At 35.0% G+C, this 23,306-nt stretch overlaps 1 protein-coding gene across 4 annotated transcripts in view; it reads left to right on the plus strand.

Moving 5' to 3' along the window:
• The window catches only part of Fur1 (Furin-like protease 1), a 183,161-nt gene that overhangs the window by 151,584 nt on the left and 8,271 nt on the right, over window positions 1-23,306 (plus strand). For 3 of the 4 annotated variants that reach the window (XM_076123531.1, XM_076123529.1, XM_076123530.1), the window contains exons 7-14: window positions 4,136-4,308; window positions 9,407-9,616; window positions 12,032-12,170; window positions 15,575-15,798; window positions 20,444-20,583; window positions 21,503-21,621; window positions 21,898-22,359; window positions 22,952-23,190. In XM_076123531.1, coding sequence (XP_075979646.1) covers window positions 4,136-4,308; window positions 9,407-9,616; window positions 12,032-12,170; window positions 15,575-15,798; window positions 20,444-20,583; window positions 21,503-21,621; window positions 21,898-22,359; window positions 22,952-23,190 — 1,706 coding nt within the window. The remainder of the gene's footprint in view (window positions 1-4,135; window positions 4,309-9,406; window positions 9,617-12,031; window positions 12,171-15,574; window positions 15,799-20,443; window positions 20,584-21,502; window positions 21,622-21,897; window positions 22,360-22,951; window positions 23,191-23,306) is intronic. The other variant, XM_076123532.1, reaches the window with a different exon arrangement.

The following is a 23,306-nucleotide window of genomic DNA, read 5'->3' on the forward strand; positions in this document are numbered from 1 at the left end:
ATTAGTATAAAATGTCGATATATTGAATGAGGATAAAGCTAGGGAAATATACCGTAAGAAAACAATCCCATGGAGACAGACCTAATATATAACATGTTGTTTATAGGTACTTCGAAATTGTTACTATGTAAAAACATAATGTTTGGACTTATTTATTTTATTTGAAACATTAATACAGAGGCACACGTGTTTGTAATTTCACACGTTTCATACTCGCATGAGTTTCTTTCACAAAATTAATCTGTCACTCTTATGTTGTGTTTAGTGAATTGTTAAATTGGATTACGTAGCATTTTTTCTGTTGTGTATCATATGGCTGTGTTTATAAAAAAATGTTTCTAAAAAGAAAAAATAACGGAATATTCACTTACTTGTTTAAAAGTTAGTTTTTTTTTAAAAACGTTTTATAAGAGTTTCTATCACGATTTTTACAATTTTATTTACGCATATATTTTATGTTACATTACGTTAACATTAGTAGAAAATTGAGTAAACGTTTACTTTTTAAAAAATCCAGACAGCACTTATTTAAAAACCTTTCATCCAATTTATTTCACTAAACATAAAGGAGTAAAAAGAAGTATCAAGTACCTATGCGTATATATCGTGTAGATACCTAAGTAAAGACAGTTAATATTTTACATAGTCTTGAGTAAATATTCATGATTGTTATCATAGAAATTTTTCTCATCAGAAATGGCAATCATTAATGCAAACCGCAAAAACAAAAAAAGAAAACCGTCATTGTTCAAAAACATTCCAAAAAAATAAAACCAGTTGGGAACAACTCAAAAACTCGACGCTGTAAATGTTTTAGCTACATGTTTGTATAAATAAGAAGAAACAAACTTTTCTCGGCGTGTTGCGATATGAAAACGCCTGCAGATATGAAGTTATTAGCAAGTCGGGTTCCCTCGGTGAACTTGCCAATGTTTGACTTGTGACTCTGCGTATAAGCATATTACTTGTTCGCTTACTATCCTTAAGGGCTATAGCGTCTATTAAGACCTTATTCTATTCTATTAAGGCCTTAAGAAGTCACATAACCACGCGACAATCACAACCATACCACAACGACGACACATGGTGGGGTGCATATTTTACTATTGAAATAAAATACTATTTACATGTACCACATTTTGCCGCCGTTATGGACCACGTGTTTCTTACTACCATTTTGCGACCACATCGCGACCACAACGCAACCACAACGCGACGGCAACGCAACTACAGGCAGAACCGCGGAATTAGCGACTAACTGCAAAAAACTGCAGCGGCACTATCCATATAGAACCACATTTTGTCACTGCGTCGTGATGTGGTTGTGGTACGTGTAAAACAAGCCTTATGCTAATAATCAAGGACAAGTGTATAATGGTTTTCGTTTTATCAGCTATCTTGATTCATGGTTACAATGAGTAGATAATGTAGATACGGATAGCAAAATGCTGGGCCAATGCATTAAGCCTGTTTGCTGTAATAGCCGCTAGTACTAACAGTATAACGGTTATAGGGTAATCTAGATTTTGCGATTACTTGCAAATAAATGCTTGCTATTTAATAGAACTGTCAGGTTGAACCTAATTTTAGAAAACTACCACCTACATTTCTCAGTTGACAGCTAGTGTAGGTTAAATTGATAACCACTATGTGCATTAAGGTAACGCGCTAAAAACTACTGTTTTCTTTCGCAAATTACTTATGAAAGAAAACAATGTAGGTACATCATAGTGGCTTTGAATTAGACGGCAACTGAGATATGTGATCCAAGACAACGAAACAAATAGTTTGCAGAATTAATATGGGCACTCTGTTACATGTTACATTATAAGGTAGCATTGTATATACAATATGTTAATACAAAAGAACTACATGCCATACCTATGATGACTTTTAAAGGTGAATGAAGGTTATATAATTATTGAAAGATAGCAATACGAAAAGGATATTGAGTAAAGGGATTACAGATGCGGATCTAAATGGAACTCCCGAGAGGACACTCATACACATATAGGGTATTGTAAGCTCCTTTAAAAAGGTCAAGTGTAGTTAACAACAATCATTATTTTTTACAAAATAAGAATATTCAAGATTCAACACTTAATGAAGACTAGCTCTTACCCTCGACTCCGCCTACGTGAACTATACTTCTGCAGCATATGTTTTAACCTGATACATAAGCTACAACACTGCCAAGAATCATCTATATCAATTGAATCTTCAACAAACATCCTTGCATTTGTAATTACTATACATTTTATAATATGAAAACTAGCTTTGTCGTTCACCAAAATAAATGGCAATAGTTTCACCTTTACCTACAGGGACTGCTTATAAGGAAAAGGAATAATGGTAAATCTGATAACGTTTCTCATACGTCCATATAAGTTGACGCGGAACGCTATTTCGCCCCTCTCTTTTTACGGCGCCTTTATAACCTTATAAAATATTTTACGTTCACGCATGAAACAGACGTATTAAAATGATAAGATTTTGTATTTGATTATAATTTATGATTACGGAAGTTTCGAGATGATATCGCTTTGCGCCATTACGCCTGTCTGTTTCAAAGAACGTCCTTCCTTAGGGATCAGTCGGTGATAAATTATCCAAACTGACGGTACAGAGAACTCTAAATTAGACCAAATTAATGTTACAAACAAAACAAAATGTGGTTTTGTGGGATCAACGTTTGTCTTTTGAGAAAATTTATACTTTTTATGCCAATGTCCTAGCCTCTAGCCTGACCCTAGAATTGGTTCACGTGTCGTTTTAGGATCGGAATACTAATGCTTGAAGTTTAAACTTGTTTTAATTCAACACAAAAAAACTTGAAGGATAGTATTTATTTTTATCATTGTTAATTAGGAGATGATTATATTTATATTTGTGAATAGGATAGCTTGTAAAGCTTGAAATCAATTGTTTGACAATAAATAAGTATTTGAAAAAGTTATGAGTAACTTGCCTGATTCATTTATTTATTAAAGTTTTAATAGGTACAAGAGGTTTTAGAAACTGTACAGAACTTATATAACTAAATATTTACATTAAATTATTAAAATTAAAACTATATATACACATTGGCGAAAAAAAAAACAAATATATAAAAAAAAAATTAAGAATATAAAAGAAAGGAAGCGCGCTACGCGTCGTAGTACTCCTCCACATCGCTGTCTATCGGGAACGTTCCCAGAATGCTGGCAGCATTGCCACGTTGTATGGCAATGCTTAACCTTAATGCCTGATTTAATTAGTAGGATGTGGTTTTGTCAATCAAAGTATGTATCAATTTGTTATCAACCAACTTTATTAACAGAATATCTTCTATCATCAAAAATAAACAATATACTTGAATCATCTTATTACTTTATTTAGGCATTTATAAATAGCACTCAATAAGCTGAAGATCCAATATTGTAAGCGGAACTCATCAAATTAAGAGTATTTCGTACAATATTCTGAAAATAGTTTTGAGTAGAAATTCCTTTTACAAACTCGTTCTAGATTCCGGGAACTTGTTATTTAGATAAGTTTTTGAACTAAGAGCCTTTGTAAAGGATTTTTTAAACATTTTTTGTATTTTCTCTTGCGGGAATAAAGGCTGGTCGTTAGGGCTGGCCGGTGATGGATTTAACGAGCGTATTAGAACAGCTTACTGGCTCATTATATACGACAAAGTACGTCCGTTGGGTAAATGATTACTCTTGCTGTACCCGCGCTATTTTACTGGGTGGGAACAGCCCTGACTTTAGTTAAATACGGTGTTTTATTCCCGTCTTTTTATAGTTGAAGATAAGTGTACGTCGTTAGTTATAAATGTTTTAATATCTGGTAGGTTATTAGTCTTAGTAATATTATGCAATTTATATTAAACAACGTGTACGATGAATTAAATTAATATTTTTAAAGTCTTAATTCCGAGATAAACGTAAAGGAAGGATCTTATGGCTTAAAAAATGCTGTAAAGATGCAACTTAACATTGTTAAAGTTGGCGTTAAAACACCCTAAACAGGAGCAACGTATACGAATATGGTATAATTCTATATAACTTATTTATGTAGAATATCACGTGAAGCTATTAACAGCGTAAGTACCTTTTTTATAGATTTCTAAAATTTATTTCTATTTCAGGTGTCCGAATGTTAGACGGTGACGTCACAGACGCGGTGGAAGCCCGCTCGCTCAGCCTGAACCCTCAACATGTGGACATCTACAGCGCATCGTGGGGACCAGACGATGACGGCAAGACTGTAGACGGCCCGGGAGAACTGGCCACTAGAGCTTTTATTGAAGGAGTTACGAAAGTAAGTGTTTGAATACCGATTTCACAGTTCATATGGACCAGTGTACAGTGACCTATTTGCTAAATAAAGTATGAAAATAACTGGCTAAATTTCATCTGATAAGCTATTGAATGGAGGTGGTGGAACAAGGCCTAAGGATTTTTGTCGTTGAATGTTCAGGGTGGTGATTTAATCAGATCACTTAGTTTAATTAACTTAATTAAAAAAATACTAGATATAGATTTTGAAAATGCGACAGTGTATAGATATTTTTCAAGTTGACCGTGTTAACACATGTTACTATTCAAATGAGTAAAACCAAACTGAGTGAAAAATACGCGATATATCTCTGTAGATACTATTGTGTACTTGCATCGAAGTATATAAATGTTTCTGCATTGATAACGGTCTTTGATTCATGCAAATGTAAACTGTAATAAACAAGTTTGTGTTATCTTTTCCTGCTATTCTAGCCATCGGGTAATACCCATTTCGCTTAGGTTGTTTAAACTCCTTATTTCACCAACAATTGAATCATAAAAAAATAGCCTTTGCGGCGCGAAGACGAGGTCCTGAGTTCGATGCCCAGATTGGACATTTTTTTTTTTAACGTTGAAGTTTGGTAATGCTCCTAGATGGCAATACGCTTGCACCCTACTACATGGGACTGACGTTCTTTATGGCAAAATGCGGGTGTATTTCACTCGCTTTTCACTTCTGTCTACATCTTCAGCGTGATATTCTGTATGAAATATTTCAAAATACAAACGCCATAACTACTTTATGAATTCAAGTTTCAAGGCCTTATCAACGTTCATGGGAGTACACGGTAACTCCAGCGTTAGTTATTTATTGCACACAGTTTCTGTCATCCACCCTTTAGGTGACACCTTAACCCACGGTTTACGACACCCATGGGATTGCAAGGGAAAGATCCGAGGACTTTATTTGGAACTTGCAAAAAGCAGTGTGATACATGGAATGGTTTATTTGTGGACATTCTAATGGCGTTTCATATAATTTATTTATTAGTAGTAGAGCCCTTACAATGTATCAAACCCTTCCATTTCCACCATCCACCCGACAAAATGAATTACGAACCGTGCGTTAATAGTACCAAATAACAATACGGGATTTTAAAATTTCCATAAGTTGTACAAAAATACTAAATACCTCTTACTATTGTTCTATTTCATTTCCATTTAAGTCTATTAATAAACTCACCCTTTTATCTTGAAACTACTGAATATATGTATATAAATTAATAAATAAAAACCTTGACAGTAGCTAGGTCTGTTTTTAATTAGAAGTTAACATCAAAAACGCTTTGTAATAATATTTAATGTAGAGACAACATCAGTTCTAAGAGTGCGTTATAACGATCAGGTTATTTCGGGACGACACTGTGTATATTAATTAAAGAAAATCTATTTTCGAAACTTTCAAGTCTCTATTATAGTAAGTGTTTGTTTATTTTAACAGATTTATATAGTAAGGCTGTAATGTTTTGTGTTTTGGCGCAGAACAAAAAATGTTTATTAGACTGACGTGTATTGTATTATACTGATACTATAATATTCGTCGTGTAAGTATAGGGCTCATAAAAATACGAAATTAAATTAAATAGCGGGTCGTGACATTAATTACTTTTTCAGTTTTTGAGATTTCTTTTATCTCTGGCTTTACAAACCTATATAAAATATTAATTAAGACTATAACTCGATCAGCTTAGTATTCATATGTTGAATACTATCGCATTACAAGATCTAATATTCTACGGGATTCTACGCTAGCATTTATTTTGAATACTAAAATACAACAGCGAATTATTTTCTCCCGCTTGCAAATTAAAATTGACATCAATTATTCTACAACAGTTTTGGTACAACAGTCATGTACTTGCACGACACTCGCGGACTTCGCAAAGAGACACGTTTCAAGATTTGAAGTAACGAGATACTCGGTGGTGCTAATCAAATTAAATGTTCTCCGTGTCCGTACTGTGACATATAAGGAATATGTTAACAATTGGGGTAATGTAAAACAATAAAAAAACAAATGTTCTGGACTTGTGAAAATGCATAATTATTTTAAAACATTACAACATTACATAATTATTAAGTCAAGTGAGATGAATGGGACTTTTGTCCCATAAGATATTATTATGTTCAATTCAAAATCGAATTGGGGTTATGATGACCAACAAAACATATGTGGTAAACACATATATTTCAGACTTTATATTTAAAGAGTCGGAGAGCTCTGCCTATGTTGATGTTAGGATATTAAAAATGAAATTCGTTTTATTAGTTACCTAAGTACTATTAAGTACAAAAGCAGTTACGTGCACTAGCGTTGTACGCACCTTCATACTTTTATGACACAATGCTATCGATACATTTGAATATTGTGCAACGATATTTACATTTGCGTTTAGCATATAAAGCAGTGTATTGTACACGCGTCCCACTGTTTTATGCATAAGGTTCATCACTTGCGCCGTAACTAAACCTGATTGGACTTAGGTTATTATGTAGTTCACGCAATTTTCACATAAATCATACTTTTACTTTTAAGAACGATTATGAAACGCCACTTGTCTACCTTATGTTGAGATTGCTTCTATAGAATTTGAAAATCTGATTCCATCGTCATTTAGCAAATTCGTTTTCATTTATTCATTATTATTTTTTTCAACCGTTTGTTTTATTTTAATAAGTACGAAGCATTATTTGCCATCTGTGACTTTGTTTCAAACTTCGGAAAATTGTCTTCTTGAGAAATCTTTTACTTTTCAACGTGTCGTGTATCCGTACCCTTAATGAAAACTCAACAACGCCAGTGTTATATTCACAACTTTAATTTGTCGCTGAATTTCGTTCGAATGAGATTGACACTTATACGGTTAGATGTAAGGTTTCTTTTTAATTCGTGTTTTATTCGCGACAATTTTGTAACTGAGTTAGTGAAGGGTGCGCGACCAGTCAAGCGACACTCGGCTAAAGCAATTTCTGTAATGACGCAATTATTTTCTCTCTCTATTTCCCACACTATATGGTCAAGTGTTCGCGAAGCGGAAAATTTACATAATGTTGTTTTCCTTTTCTCTTCTAAACGGAGTTTGAAACTGCCAAATAGATGTGTATTTTTAAAAAGTTTAAACGGACGACTTATGTTTTTTTGTTCGTTGCGGTCTTTATTACGAACTGTAATATGCAAAGTAGTAGGAGAAAAACTTATTTTGTTTTTGGTGGCGACAAGTTTCGGGTCATATATAATTAATTAAGCTTTCAGATACACGTTTTGCGGTTTCGTGAACGTTATAAGTTTGGGCTAATTAGTAATTCTATTCTACAAATGGCTTATTGAGGGTGACTTTGTAATTAATTTGACTTGCGTATTTCTAGATGTAGCCTCATCTATCATTTTAGTTCTTGACATTTGAAATATTGTGATAGTTCTGTTCTATATTATAGAAGTTAATTCATCGTATATTTCTTATCTATATCTAAATTGGCTATCGGTAACGTGAATAACCTACAATAACCCGTATTACCGCGCGCGTGTAAAGGCTTTCTACGTTCCTTGGCGTCTCGTTATCAATGATTAGTCCCATGATTGGCATCTAACGCTCATTGACGCTGGGACGTCGTTCCCGTCGGTACAATAACACATAATTACTCGATCGATTCAATAATCTGTTGTAAGGTTTAAGGACGATAAGTTAAAGATGCAGTAAAGTGTCATTTTGTTTGGTAAATGTATTTATAGCTGACATACAATTCAATAGGAATTTATTTTGACGAGATAATAGGGCGCAGGTGTAATGGGAAATTTTTAGAGTTGGTTAGATAATAAATTTGGGAATTAGTTAGCTAGTTATTAAGCTAGCTGTGAGCTAGTTAAGAAAACTATTATCTTGCTTAATTTTCTGTCCAATCTCTAACACATCGTACAATTTTAAAATATTATCAATAAGTTAAACTTACTTATAATCATGTAACTTCAAAAACTTCACCTTTCAATCAATCAAAACTTCCGCAATATTCCATTACTGAATATAAAGGCCGCACCTCACATACAGAATAAAAATAAAATATACAGAAGCTATCGTAGCGATAAAACTAGGAGAGTCGAGGCGTCAAGCGCGCGGAGTGGCAAATGACACGACATTTGAATATGTGAAGCGAAGGCGACGTAGCTTATGCGTCCGTATATCATCGCCACGCCTCGCTATTGCTGGGTTATGGGCTTTTAAAATAATGTGCATCCATTTCTGTTATGTCATGCTCGTAGTAAGGATACTTTTTGTGATATATTTTGAGCAGCTATAATATAAATTGGTTATATTATGACCGATATTTGTGAATAAACGAAGCGGAAGGGAAGATAGTATTTGCAACGATTTTGCGTAATTGAAAAATGAAAGATTCATTTATTACAGCTTTTAATAATAGGTACTCGGAGAATTGAATACTAGTGGTAACTAAAATTAACGATTTATTTATATTCTCTGTAAAGTCTAAAAAAGTGTATTCCAGCGATACCAATATATCAATTAAAATGCCATTCATCACGAAAGCTAATCCAACTGTTTGAACTCTACACCCGGCAAAAAATATAATTTTATTGAAATCCTATTCAATTCGATTCTATGGAAAAATACGGATTTACAAAACCCTTCCGTTTTTCAATCAGTCAGGATTTCAGTTTAGATGATGAATTTGATTTTGTGACACGCACGGAACATATTGAAAGTTCGAATTTATTTACGACACAACAAAATGTTCAAGAGGCACAGGTACATTAGAGCATTTGTCTACGGTTTATGGCTAAAATTTCGTAATTGAAAACCAAAATTATTCATATTATAGTTTTCAATTTATTTAAAAGGGAATTTTATTGAAAGGCAATTTAACAACAGACGAATATAGATAAAAAAAAAAATCTTAACCAGACTTTTACGACAATGACAAATTTATATCAACAGTATTACTCGCATAACTTTCAATAAAAAATATACACCAAACCAGAACATCTCCCTACAAGTAAAATACATCTTCCCCAACCTCTATTACCAAGAAGTACTTGACAATCATTAATGCGTTCATTTCCACAGGGTCGCAACGGCAAAGGGTCCATTTTCGTATGGGCTTCAGGAAACGGCGGGAGGGAACACGACAATTGCAACTGCGATGGCTATACGAACTCTATATGGACGCTGTCTATATCTTCTGCCACGGAACGAGGAGAGGTGCCATGGTATTCAGAAATGTGCAGCTCAACATTAGCTGCTACTTATAGTAGTGGAGCTATTAATGAAAAACAGGTAAGATTATTTGAGACTGATTCGGGGATTGTTGTGGAAAATTGGCGGTTCTCAAGAATTTTGGAAACGAGTTGAAGACCTTCGTGGTTGGTTTAAGTTTGGACTTATGATAAACAGGGTAAGTTTATACCACTGTTTCATCATCATCTTAGGATTTTCATGTGTTCTGTTATTTTCTAATACCCCTTATGTTTAACTTGATGATAGTGTACACATTCTGCAGTAGCTCGGTTTCTACCACTATCGGATATTGGCAACCGGGTACCTGTCGAGAAATTTTGTACGAAAATCTCACCAGTGCCTCTAACGGGCATTGCAGAAACTATTTTGTCAGTACATTTTAAATGTCAAACTTTATATACTCGACATAACCAGCTGTAGAGAATCGCGCTACTGTAGTAGTAATTCGAATGAATTCATGATTAAAATGGTAATCATAGCCTTCTTGAAAACCCGCATATGTATGTTAACGGTAAACACTTATGGTTATAACATTGTATTCACAAAATCGTGTGTTCGAAGTTGTGATAACAATACAATCTATGTTTTCAATATAAAATCAATCGTGTGATTTTATAATTAAGCTTTAACAATAATGTGTATGTTCAATACTCTACTCACAATACACGACTGTGATAATATTTTCTATGGCCACAAAATTTGGATATTGTTTACCTATTGAGAGTTTTCAATGCATTGTTTTTGCTTCCACAAAACAGATATTGAAACAAAATATGAACGGACCTGATTCAAAACTGATAATGCTGATTGTATCAAATGTTATGACGTATTTTTGGCTCCCCGGAGTTATCCTCAAATTTTATTTGATCCATTCCCCTTTAATCTATACTCATATTATAAAGCTGAAGAGTTTGTTTGTTTGTTTGAACGCGCTAATCTCAGGAACTACTGGTCCGATTTGAAATATTCTTTCAGTGTTAGATAGCCGATTTATCGAGGAAGGCTATAGGCTATATATCATCACGCTACGACCAATAGGAGCAGAGTACCAGTAAAAAATGTTGCAAAAACGGGGAAAAAATTCACCCATTCTCTCTTATTGGACGCAAGCGAAGTTGCGCGGGTCAGCTAGTCAAAGATATCATCCCACAATGCTCGGCTTTTCCACAGCTTTATTGACCTCTGAAATGCAATATAAAAAGTAATATTACTTCTCAAAGCCAAGAATGCAAACTTTAAAAGCCCTCGCCGCCAAAGAAATTACTTGACGAAATGAATATTGTTTAACACCAAGTATTTTTATCTCATTTCAAATGAATAGAATGTTTTCTATATTTGAAATGTTTTACTATTCTTTGTTATGACACCTGCCAGCCGGTGTTTTGATGCCTTTTGATATAATGAAAATAAAAAGAAAGTTTATTTTCATCGCACCTGGCTGATTACAAAGGGTATAAAAATATCTTTAATAATATAAATGGGACATGAAATAATTTCGTTCGTTCGTATGGAATTCGGAAATAACTCGCTAGTATTATCCTTTTTACATAGGGTTGTACCTTTTTAGCTAGGACCCTCGATCCCTCTTACCTAAAAGTTACCTTCCGTACGTAGCTTCACAGAGGCTGTCTGTATACCGTCCTTTGCCCTTTATCACCGGATGCGAGGTAAATAAAATTATGTCATTTGAATATAAATTATAGGGTTGGTCTTGTTAATTTCACGTGTAGTTAATGTTGTAACGTACAATACAAAGGATCTACTTAATCAGAGTTGTATAAACTTTTGGGTCAAACTAAATTGTTCCGGATAGGTAAACTTGGAAAAGTAACGATTAGACGTTTGCCCTTGACTTGAATACTGATACATCGAATGATTGATCGAGTGGGTAGTTGTACATACTTTAGTGTTCAATGTTTAATGGTATAGAATCGTATATTCGAATCAATCATATGTCTCATGTATGAATTATGATGTATCTTCGAACAAATGTATTCTGTTTTTAACCAAATATCTGCAATCAACTTATTGATTGATTTATTTTCTTTTACACCTGTGCCATATCATAGTAATCCTATACTCCATATTTTAGTAATACAATACATACTGCTCTAAAAAAGTTAAAATATCTACACATACTTTATAAAGCTACAAATAAAGAAACCAAAGCAAAAACTATCTAAATAGTGGTTTCAAAAATGTTTTTTTTAACATACATAAAATAACGTTGTATACACAACTTCGAGTACGACACTCCTTTTGCCGCATTATACCGTAAAAAGGTCCTCTACGTATAACTAACATTACATCTCTACCTAACTTATACAGCCATTTTTAACTTCACCTTTGTATTGGACCATCCATCACGGTAAAGGGATAAGTCAGCTTCAGGCTATTTACTCTAGGCGCCCTTATTCCTTTCTCTTTGTATTTAAAAGGTTATTTTGTTCATAGGTGGTGACAACGGACCTTCATCATTCATGTACGGCGGGACATACAGGGACGTCGGCGTCTGCGCCGCTAGCCGCAGGCATCTGTGCACTCGCTTTGCAAGCTAATAGAGATCTTACTTGGAGAGATATGCAGCATATAGGTTTGTTTTTAATAATATTTTTAGTAGTTAAGTGTAGATATGCAATTGTTTTGTTATTGGTATGGTGATTGGAAGTAACGGTAGGTATATTATTTTATTCTTATTCTAGAAAAGTTCTTAAAACTGAAATTAGTTTTGTTACTATATAAAGAAATGAAATTAGATGGTTGTTGTAATATTCAAAATAATTTCCAAATCAAAATATATCGGGAAACCATTTGTTTAGTACTAACGAAACCCAAATAACAACGTTCAATAAGCCGCTGAAGAAGCAACGTAATATCTTCGCAACATTCTCGTTTCGATTGATTTTTATTAGGACACACAACGCCAATAATGCGCAATAATACAAATAATAAAATGGAAAGTATGGCGACGTAAAACCAATGATCTGTTCGGATTTCCACCCCGCCCCGGCAATAATTCGCGCGATCCTTTAGTTGGCAATTTTCTTTACGGCTTTCCGAGCTATTTTTGTCGACCCCTCACGATTCGGTTTTGAAGTGAAGCATGCCAAATAGCCGATCCGTGTTATTATTGCGAGGACTTGAAGCCACCGGCGGAGTTGACGTACCGTTTCGCACATACGATTTCTGTTTGAAGCGCGCGCACACGAATGATTTTCAACACCGGGGTGGAGTTTCAATACCATTGTGTTTTGGCTCTTTAAGCTTCATGTGCTAAATAATGTCGCCTTAATCAATGTTTCATTACCAAACAGCATAATGAGTCGATTAAATTTCATTCGCAAATGAAGTTCAATTGACACTGACCACTTTGAATTAATTACGCTCACATCAATTTAACTCTATCACTTTTCAATTTTAACAATAATTTCAAATTATTCTCAATTGCAATGATAATATTTATTGATACAATTAATTGAGATAGAGTCTAAAATATGACATCTATTTATTTATGCGATTCCTTTCATAAGCCGATTTGAACTTCTCCCCGGCAATATAACACTGAATCGAACATTTATTGAGCCCGTACTTTGTTTAATACAAATCCGGATAATCTGTCTTTTTACTCATTCCCAATACTGGGGCTCGTCTGAATTGTACTGGGAATTCGAATACTTATAAGTTTATTAGGACTTTTTTCTCGCAAAGCCTACGGACTGAAGTTTCCGAATGTCCAGACAACTTAAACTAGGAAAACTGCTTTACATAACGAAGTTGTACAACTAGTTTTCGTTTTTATTCGGTCCCATTCGGCTAAGTGGGCGTGTCTTACATGTCGATGTGACATCAGCTTTTCTCATTGCTTTTATACCGTTTTTGAAGCTGTGTTCGACAAATAGATGGCTTTTGTAGGAAATCGTTTGTCTGTTAAGTTGGACTGCGATTCTCCTATTTTATTGTCGTTTAAAGGCATGACACAATCGTCAAGCACGTAATCTTATGTAAGAATAGTTTTAATATACTATGATTTTTATTCACCAGTCATTCAAATCATTTGTCATAGATAAATACCTGAAGTTAAGAATACATGAGTATATTTTAAGCGTTCGTAAATGAGTTTTATGACCAAAATACGATCCGTGTGAATAAATAAAAGCATTTCAAAGATATCTGTATTTGGTTCAATTCCATTTAAATAATTTTCCATAATAAATATAAATCAATTTAAAGGCCTATAGTGATAAGTTGCGACCAATTATTTATGCGCATCGACAAACCATGGAATACCCAAGTTAATTGGCGAAAGATCTGAAATATGTAATTAATGGTCGAAAATTCATTGACAGGCCTGTGTGTGTTTGTATGAAAACGTATTTACGCGCACTGTTGAATCTCTTCAATTACTGCATTCATTTACATTTATGATTTACTTTAACTGATTTAATAGCAATGACTCTATTTTTATATTTAGCCGTTTATTGAGGAGCAAACAATTTTAAATGCATCATTTATTTTTAAAGAATTATTGGTAACTGAAACGATAAATAATAATCGGAAAGCGATTGATAGTACTCAGAAATAAAGTTAGTGTGGACATGGTAATTACTTAATTTTGGACATTTGCCGACTTCCACACTTTATTCTTTATTATTATTATTATATTACTTCGACATTTTATATGCTATCAAACATGGGTCTTTACTAAAATTTATCTCGACTGCCTATTAATAAACATTTTCAAAATATTTTCGTCGTAATCGGTAAAGAAGAAAGCAGTAGAATTATAATAATTGTGTACTACAGCATTAACACATTCACGACGTTAAATTACCTGGTATTTAAAACAAACGACAATGTAATGAAGCAATCAACAGTATTAACTTTTGTCCCTTTCTTATCTAGTACGTTGGAAGGAGATAGCAGACACCCCGTATACGTGTCTCATATTAGTAGTCACAATAGTGAAAGTTACCCTCTTACTACCACTATTTCTGATAACACGATAACATCAAATGCATGCAATGACAATTATTGTAGAACTTATCCAATAATGATATCGGTTAACGCTGTATTCAAGGCTTGGGGTTGAACGTATCTTAAATATTGGATAAGATGTTGTATTCTATGCTTTAATTGTTAGTACGTAAGGTTAAAGTTGCAATACTGTATGAATTGCACATAAGTCTTAAAAACATGGGTCCACCACATAATGAGGCTTTTCTTTGCAAGAATTGTCCCATCCGTGTGTGTAATTTAAATATTTTTGAGTGCTTTTGCTGTTAGAGGTCTTTAAAATAATAAACCAGAAAATCAACATATTTTACTGAAATGTTTAGAATATTTGCACAAATTAAAGCAATGACTACTTAAGCTGTATAAACCCAATGTGATAACTTATTTTTTGAAAACATAATTAATAATAAATTATGTACTTAACTCATTTTCATAAGTATTTACATTGACTTTAAACGCAATATTAAAACATAAAAGGTTAAAATAATATACTCGCGTATATAGGCAGTGTATTGGCCACTTATAACAGTTCGATGGGCAACGCCAGATCGCTAATTGCAGTGGTTTTCAGAGAAGTCCGGCTTCAACAACCAATTACAACGTTTTATTGGTTCCAACATTGTTATGAAGAAATACTTTTTTGACGTACTTTTGTTTAAAAGCTTTCAAAAATATAATTCAGTTATTAATTAAAATATAATAAATGGATATACTTAAGTTAATGTAACCTTTTTCCTAGTACCGTATAAGTCGAATTATTATATGTATTTATTTTTGATGGATTTTTATATACATAATAATATATTAGTCAGAAATCGTCCCAAAGAATTTTGTGACTAGGTTAAAACGTTGACTTTGCCACTTACTTACAGTTTTATCTACCAATACTATAAACTTCATGCTTTGTTCTCTGCCTTCCCAGGAAAAAAGGCGTGATATTATGTACGTATATATTAGAAATTCTAAAACCTTATTTCTTTCCAGTGGTCCGAACTGCGAGACCCGAGCGACTAAGCATCGGTGGTGAATGGAAAGTCAATGGCGTCGGTCGCAACGTGTCTCATTCATTCGGCTACGGGCTCCTGGACGCGGCTGGTATGGTGAGGCTGGCGAAGACCTGGAGAACTGTCCCGGCGCAGAGAAGATGTGAACTCGCTGCTGCCAGACCGCAAAGACCTGTGCCACCTAGATCTTCGGTTACTTTACAGGTTAGTATTATCATTGGTACCTACTGTGAAAATGTGTACGACATTGTGTATGGATTTCGATCGAGCTGTTGGATTGGGGATCGAAAAAACTGTGTTTTTTGGTCTTAGCTTGGTACTTTACTGGTACTTTAATGACACTACGAAGTGGTACTTTATTTGAAATTTTCGTTACTAATATAATGACTGCAGATTTGGTCATAATCGTTAATGACACTATACGTAAAAAAAGCAGTGAAAATATTGAATTTTCTGATAATTAATAATTTTACACATTGATAAGCTATTTTAATATTTAATTAAATACTAAAATAGCAACACGTGCAAAATTGTATCCCCAACCTCATAATAAAATTGTTCGTGCTCACAGTGTTTCTATTCTAAAGTGTTTAAACGCCTTAACTGAGATCACATCGTATTTTAAGCTTTTCCGCCCACTCGGCGCGTGTAACCAAACCGCAAGCTGCGGCGTGACACCAAAGCCTTGCGATTAACACCACCATCACACTTTGTACTGAGACCTTGTATTAATATAATAATAAATATAAAGGTCCATTACCTCTCGAAAGGTCTCCTCTCGAAATAAGCAAAAGGTTAGGCTTTGAGTCAACTACGCTGGCCAAGTGCGAGGAAATGCAGTTTATCCAGTATTATAATATTATCTGAAGCACATTTAGCGGTTGTTTATCTATTCAAACTGTTTTTTATATGAGTATATTCTATTATATAAATAATTGAATAAGTAGATAAACTACCGCTAAATGTACCTGAGAAACCGGGGGTAAGACATGCAAGCTTTATAACAATGTTTTCCTTCACCGTTAGAACAAATGATAATTTCATATCTAATCCATAGAAGTAACATGATTAATAAGTGCTTTAATTTTTACACTCGTTTCTTTAAAGCTAATAAGTTACTCGTTTAGGTCAAACTAGCGCGATTCTGCACATTTGTCTGTACTATCTGTACTGTCGAGCATCGAAAGTCTGATATTTAGAATGTAGTGCCAAAATAGTTACTAGGAAGCCCGTCAGAGGCGCTGTAGCTCGATTCTCTGCTACTATCGACTATCGACTAAATTTCTCGATGACAGGCCGGTTGTCGATAGTAGTAGAGAATCGAGCTACTAATGGCCGCATTGATTTAAGTGTCGGTTGCCCGTGCTAAGTTTGATTTTAAAGCGTCGTTTGCATGAAAGCATTTGACTTGAAGATAAATGAGAGCATCGAAAGTTCATAACAGCCCCAAAATGGTTGTCTGATTGAATACTGGTATACATTTCTGACCTAAATATTCGTTTGTTTACATTGAATTCTGCATAATGATTTCTTTGCTACCCATATTTTTGTTACGTTGAAAAATGGAGGATGTGAGTGTTTATATTTGCACATTTAATTAATTAAACAAACAAGCAAACGAAACGTAAATAAAAAACGTTTTAATATAATGAAATACGAAATGCATAAATCGACACATAGCACGGTTATGCAATTAGTTGATCGACAAATTGATGAACAAGTTGATTTATAACATGTTGCATTGATTTTGAAACCCATTTGTTATACATTCGTGTACAATATGAGAGTATGATTAATATTTCCAGTTCAATATTTCAGCGCACTGTATCATAGTTTATAGCGCTTGAAATAAACCGCGTCGGGAAATGGAACTGAATATCGAAATGCCAAAATGTCGAAGTATTAGTTACTCGTCTCTGGGCACAAATTTAGTGCGAGTATTAAAATGAATGGTTTATTGTGATGAATGCGATAGTGACGTCACTGTTTCGTTTTATAGTTTAAATGCAGTTGGTTACTGTTTGTAAATGTATAGGAAATGTTTTATTGCATTCGTACATTTACCTTAGTGTTAGTGAACTGAAGGAGCGAGTATCAATTAGATATTTTTTTGTTACGTCATTTCTGAAGACACTTCTGAAATAAATCAAAATTGAATCATTGACATTGGAAATCCAATCGACTGTGTTGACGTCCAAATGTAAAAAATTAAGGTTGTGTTATTGGCATCACGATTTTCTACTATAGAGGGGACTATCGAGTATCGAGAGTTTGACATTTAAAACGTACTGCAAAAAATGTTCCGACTGCACCCGCTAGAGGCGCTGATTAGAAATTTATCGTTAGTCGGTAGTGGTATAGAATCGCACTATTTTTCCTAGTAGGTAAAATTATCGTTGCTATTTGCAACATATAGATTTTTGGAATTCTGTTTAAACCTTCTACATTGTCTTATTTTCATTCAAAAAGAAGTTTAAAAATAATGAATAATACAATACGTGCGTACATTTCTGAAAGAGTAATTAAGAATTTATTGCACAATTGTGGTTAAAACAAGTCCTGTTATGCATTCGGTAGCGATTTAGTATCGCTATCGAGTTCGCCCGTTTATGCTAATGGAGTAAAAGCGTTCACACACGTCAACTACTTATACACATACATACATACATACATTCATAATGTATCCGTGTGATGCGACGTCCATTACAGAGCAGCCAATGTCGAATTAGATGCAGTAGTTCAATAATGAATGAGAAACGGCCAAAATTACTGCAGCTCTGATTAGTCATTCTGTTAACTTTGCATGTCTTTGGTATGTTAACAGTTAGAAGTATGGTGTATGTGTTAGGTAATCAGTAGCTCGATACTCTACCACTATTGACTTTCGACAACCGGCTAGCTATCGAAAAATTTTGTATGAAAATCTGATCAGCGCACTATCGGTCGTCGTTGGAACTATTTTGTCAGTACATACTAAACGTACAACTCTCGATACCCGACAGTACAGATTATATAGAATTGCGCTACAGCAGCGCGATACTCTACCACTATCGACTATCGTGTAAATCTAATCAGCGCCTCTAATGGGCGTCGTAGGAACTATTGTGGCAGTAAATTTTAAATGTCAAACTTTCGATACTCGACAGTACCAACTATGGAGAATCGCGCTACTGCCTAATATATGCCATAGCGATATTTGTACATTATATTGAAATTCGAAATATATTGAAATCGAATATTACGTTTTTACATTCAATATTAGCAATCGAAATGAAATTTGGCATATTCATACTAAATTACATTGTTAAAATACAAAAACGGGGAAATTGTGTTTTGCTGTATTAAATATTCAATATTACATATTATATTAACAGTTGGTAATAATACATGGCGATATATAATTACGTAATGAGTGGAGTTTTTGGGAACTATTTACATAACAATATTAATCCATGTACGTCATAAAATGGATAAATTAATTACGCGAATTATTTTATTATTTGGCGATTAGTAGCACGTAAATGATTTAATTTGGTGGAATTAAATTACTAATTACATGCATAATTACAAAATAGGTTATTAATAATGATTTTATTGCCGTACGAATACACATATTTTTTACGAGAATTTTTAGAAATTATCTTAATTCTGAGATAGGATTAAAAACAAATGTGAACAAATTCCCAACCAAATGATAAATAAATAAATTAATTTATAAATTTAACCCATTACTGTCCCACTGCTGGGCAAGGGTCTCGTCCCAAAACGAGTTTGAACGCACTTTATAGGATGCGCTGAAAAGGTATCTTTTCCCACGCACTTCTTCGAGTTCGTCTCGAGATCTTCGCTTTGGTTTCCAGCGATGGTCAAAAGACTTTCTGCGTATTGCTAAATTAAATATTCAATATTAAATATTGTATTAACAGTTGGTAATAATACATGGCGATATACAATAACGTAATGAGTGGAGTTTTTGGGAACTATTTACATAACAATATTAATCCACGTACGTCATAAAATGGATAAATTAATTACTCGAATTATTTTATTATCTGGCGATTAGTAGCACGTAAATGATTTAATTTGATGGAATTAAATTACTAACTACATGCATAATTACAAAATAGGTTATTAACAATGATTTTATTGCTGAACGAATGCACATCTACTACGAGAATTTATAGAAATTATCCTAATTCTGTAAAAGGATTAAGAACAAATGTGAACAAATTCCCAACCAAATGATAAATAAATTAATTAATTTATAAATTTAACCCATTATAATGTCCTCCTAGCCGATATGCGGCTACGGCGGTCAGTTTCATTGAAGCTGGCCATCTGTGCAGGACTTTGTTTATAGTGTCCAAGTGTGTGCACAATACACAGGTACACTCTCTATTCCATCACTCTCATAGTTTGGTGGGACGGATAACCGACACGACCAGTGAGAGGTCAGACGCAGGACCGACGGCTTTACGTGCTCTCCGAGGCACGGAGGTCTTCGACCTCAACTTCCTAACTCCGGGCAATCTCTAAGAAATTCTTAACAGAAAATCTCAGAAAATACTTTTTGGCCCGACCCAGGATTCGAACCCGAGACCTCTCGCACCGCAGTCGCATATACTACCGACCGCGCCACAGAGGCAGTTAACCCATTAATGTTCCACCGCTGGGCAAGGGTCTCCTCCCGAAATAAGTTTGAAGGCACTTTATAGGGTGCGCTGAAAAGGTATCTTTTCCCACGCATGCCTTCGAGTTCATCTCGAGATATTCGTTTTAGTTTCCCGCGCAGATCAAAAGACCTTATAATAAAAAAAACAGTATCAGTACCTATTATTATTGTTCCCAGTTGGATGTAGTGGCATGTCCTGGAGTGAACTACTTGGAGCATGTGCAAGCAAGAGTGTCACTATCTGCTGCGCGTCGAGGAGATTTGAGAATAGCACTGACTTCGCCGGCTGGTACTAAAGTCACTCTGTTGGCACCAAGGTAACGTACCTGATATTAATATTTAATAAGTACTTCATGTTCACAACACTTCATGTTAATGCGGTATTTAGATCTCGTGTATTTCCTTGCAATTTTAAACTGCTTTAATGGATCCAAATGTCACTTAATCTGTGCAACTGCCGATCTTGAGTTCGACTCTCGGGTCGGTCAAAAGTAAATAGTACAGGAAATCACAAATTAGTAAAGCGTATTCGATAAAATCGAATTAAAAGTAAAAATAATTTTGGTTAGTTTTTCTTACACGTGAGTACGATTTTCACTTAAACCATATAACTTTAAGAATATTCTCTCCCAAATAAAACGGAACAAAACTCCCGATATTTTACATTTCCATACAATTTCACCCTGTAATCGGATAAAAAGCAACACCCTTTGCCGCAGTGCGACTACTGATTAAATTGACAGTGGGCCGGGTGGCTAATGCACCGCGCTATTATTGTGACGTCACGTTATGGAGCGACAAAACCGCAGACTGGACCAGTCGAAATATAGGACCTTATTATAATTCTAAAGATAAATGTTAAAGTGGACTTTGGACGTATTTGTATAGTCAGTGTACTTTCGGAATCATTATTTATAACTAAAATTCATCGTTGATGAAGTATGATTGGAGAATCCTCATGATAAAAGATTTAGTTGAAAATTAGGAACATTTGTACTCTTGTAAAGATTCATTAATAAAAAGCTGTCCATAAGATTAGCAATGTGTAAATTTATTTCAAAATGTCGTCACGTTCAATACAGAGCGCACAATTAATTATGAACTACTGAACCGAACAATAGTTATATTTGAACGTAGTGTAGTTAGTTGAGAAGTTTGTTAAGCGGGACACAAGACGCTAACTAGAGCCTCTCTGCAGTACAGTGGGGTGTAATTACACAGTTAATTTTCCGGCAGGCCGCACGACTCGTCACGCGCCGGCTTCAACTCTTGGCCTTTCATGTCTGTGCATATGTGGGGCGAGTCGCCGCTCGGACACTGGCAGCTAGAAGTCACCAACGAAGGACGATATATGGGTAAGCAACTTTACGTAATGAATCACGAATAAACTCCAACCTTATCCCCAAACTTTGCGACGTTTTAACGACCTCATTCTAAAAGGAATAGCTTGTCACAAAACCCGACGGAACAAAATTTTTTAAGGGCGTAACCAGCCTTAAGACGACCATTCAGAAAACTGTTTATTTGAGTAATTCTGCTTAATTAGTTTTTCGCAGAATGAAACGTTTTCAAGATATTTACTTTATAGCTCAAATATAATAGAAAATTGTATATTCATTTCCACACCTTAGGCCGAGCGACGTTACAAGACTGGTCTTTAACATTGTACGGAACTAGTACGCCTGCAGCTAAAAACGATCCGATTCCGTTTCGGAATCCAATTATTCGCAAAAATGGCAACGCGACCCGGCCTGTCGTAGTTCAGGCGGGGCGCAAAAATAATAGAGGGAAACCAGTGCCCATCGTGCCTACGTACACGGTCGGACTTGTGAAGCGGAAAAAGAATAAGAATTCAAAGAATCCGAACAAGAACTCGCAGAAGTCGAAGCAAAGTCGACCGGCAACGCGGTCGCCTATTGAGAGTACGACGGCCCGTGTGGTGTCGTCTACTACGGCCGACCTCAGCCTCAATCTGCGGGGGGACCTCGCGGATCCCTTGGCGGCGGCAGACGCCCGCGGCCGGAAGATGTCCAGCCTGTTCGAGCAATATCCAAAAATACAGCGCATATATCCTGCGCCGCTACAAGCACACGGTACTCTTCCGCTCCCAGCACTGCATGTCTCGTGTGCGCTGATTCGTTTTGCCGCGACGTTTCATTTGGCAGCCGCCTCTGTACCTGCACGTCAATTACCTTTGTTCCAGGCTCCGCCGCTCTTTGCATGTCCAGTGTTTGCATTGTATAAAATTTATTTCGTAGTGAAACTTATTTAACGAAAGAGCATCGGTTTGAATTGAATTTTGTTCTCAATTTAAGTAATTATCAGTACCCGCAGTAGAGAGTGGCAGTTAATCTAGTTTGTGTGAATTTTCAGTTTGTTGTTGTTGTGTTTATTTTTGTAGTTATTTGCTATGAGCTCTTTGAAAATTATAAGTTTTTAATGAACATACTTTTAATCGATGTTCACGCTTTTTGTTTTTTATTTTTATTATTGTCTCGCTTTAGACTTTTTTCCTTCTTTTGATGCCTGTCTAATTTCCACTAATAGATTTTTGATGTAACCATAGACGTAAAGTGAGCTCACCAAGTACCAAAATCTTCAACGAATATTTACTTTAACAAAATGATGAGCTCACTTTACACTCCTACCCTTCTGTTGGTACTAAACATAGTTTTTTTTACACAGCGGGCCCTCTTACCCAGTGGGAGTTGATATTCTACGGGACGGAGACTCCTCCTCAAGAGGAGGATGCGTCACCTGAGACCAACTTGATGGGTTCAGGAGGAATCGCAAGCGTGGCCAGCGAGGTAGCGCCGGCGGGCATGAACCGCGACAAGTCTGTATGGGTGTCGGACTTAGCCGAGGAAGCACGACCAAACACGATCGGAGACGATCAAATTCTCGAGCCATGGAGATCACATACAGTAAGTATCTTTAAAAAAACTTATTTTGAGAAATTATAAAACAAATATTATTTTAGACAAACGATTATTATACGAGAAATTTTAAGTTAATTTTCGAATAAATCAAAGAAACAGCT

The sequence above is a fragment of the Anticarsia gemmatalis genome, chromosome 15 (assembly GCF_050436995.1).
Source record: "Anticarsia gemmatalis isolate Benzon Research Colony breed Stoneville strain chromosome 15, ilAntGemm2 primary, whole genome shotgun sequence".
NCBI classification, from domain to species: domain Eukaryota; kingdom Metazoa; phylum Arthropoda; class Insecta; order Lepidoptera; family Erebidae; genus Anticarsia; species Anticarsia gemmatalis.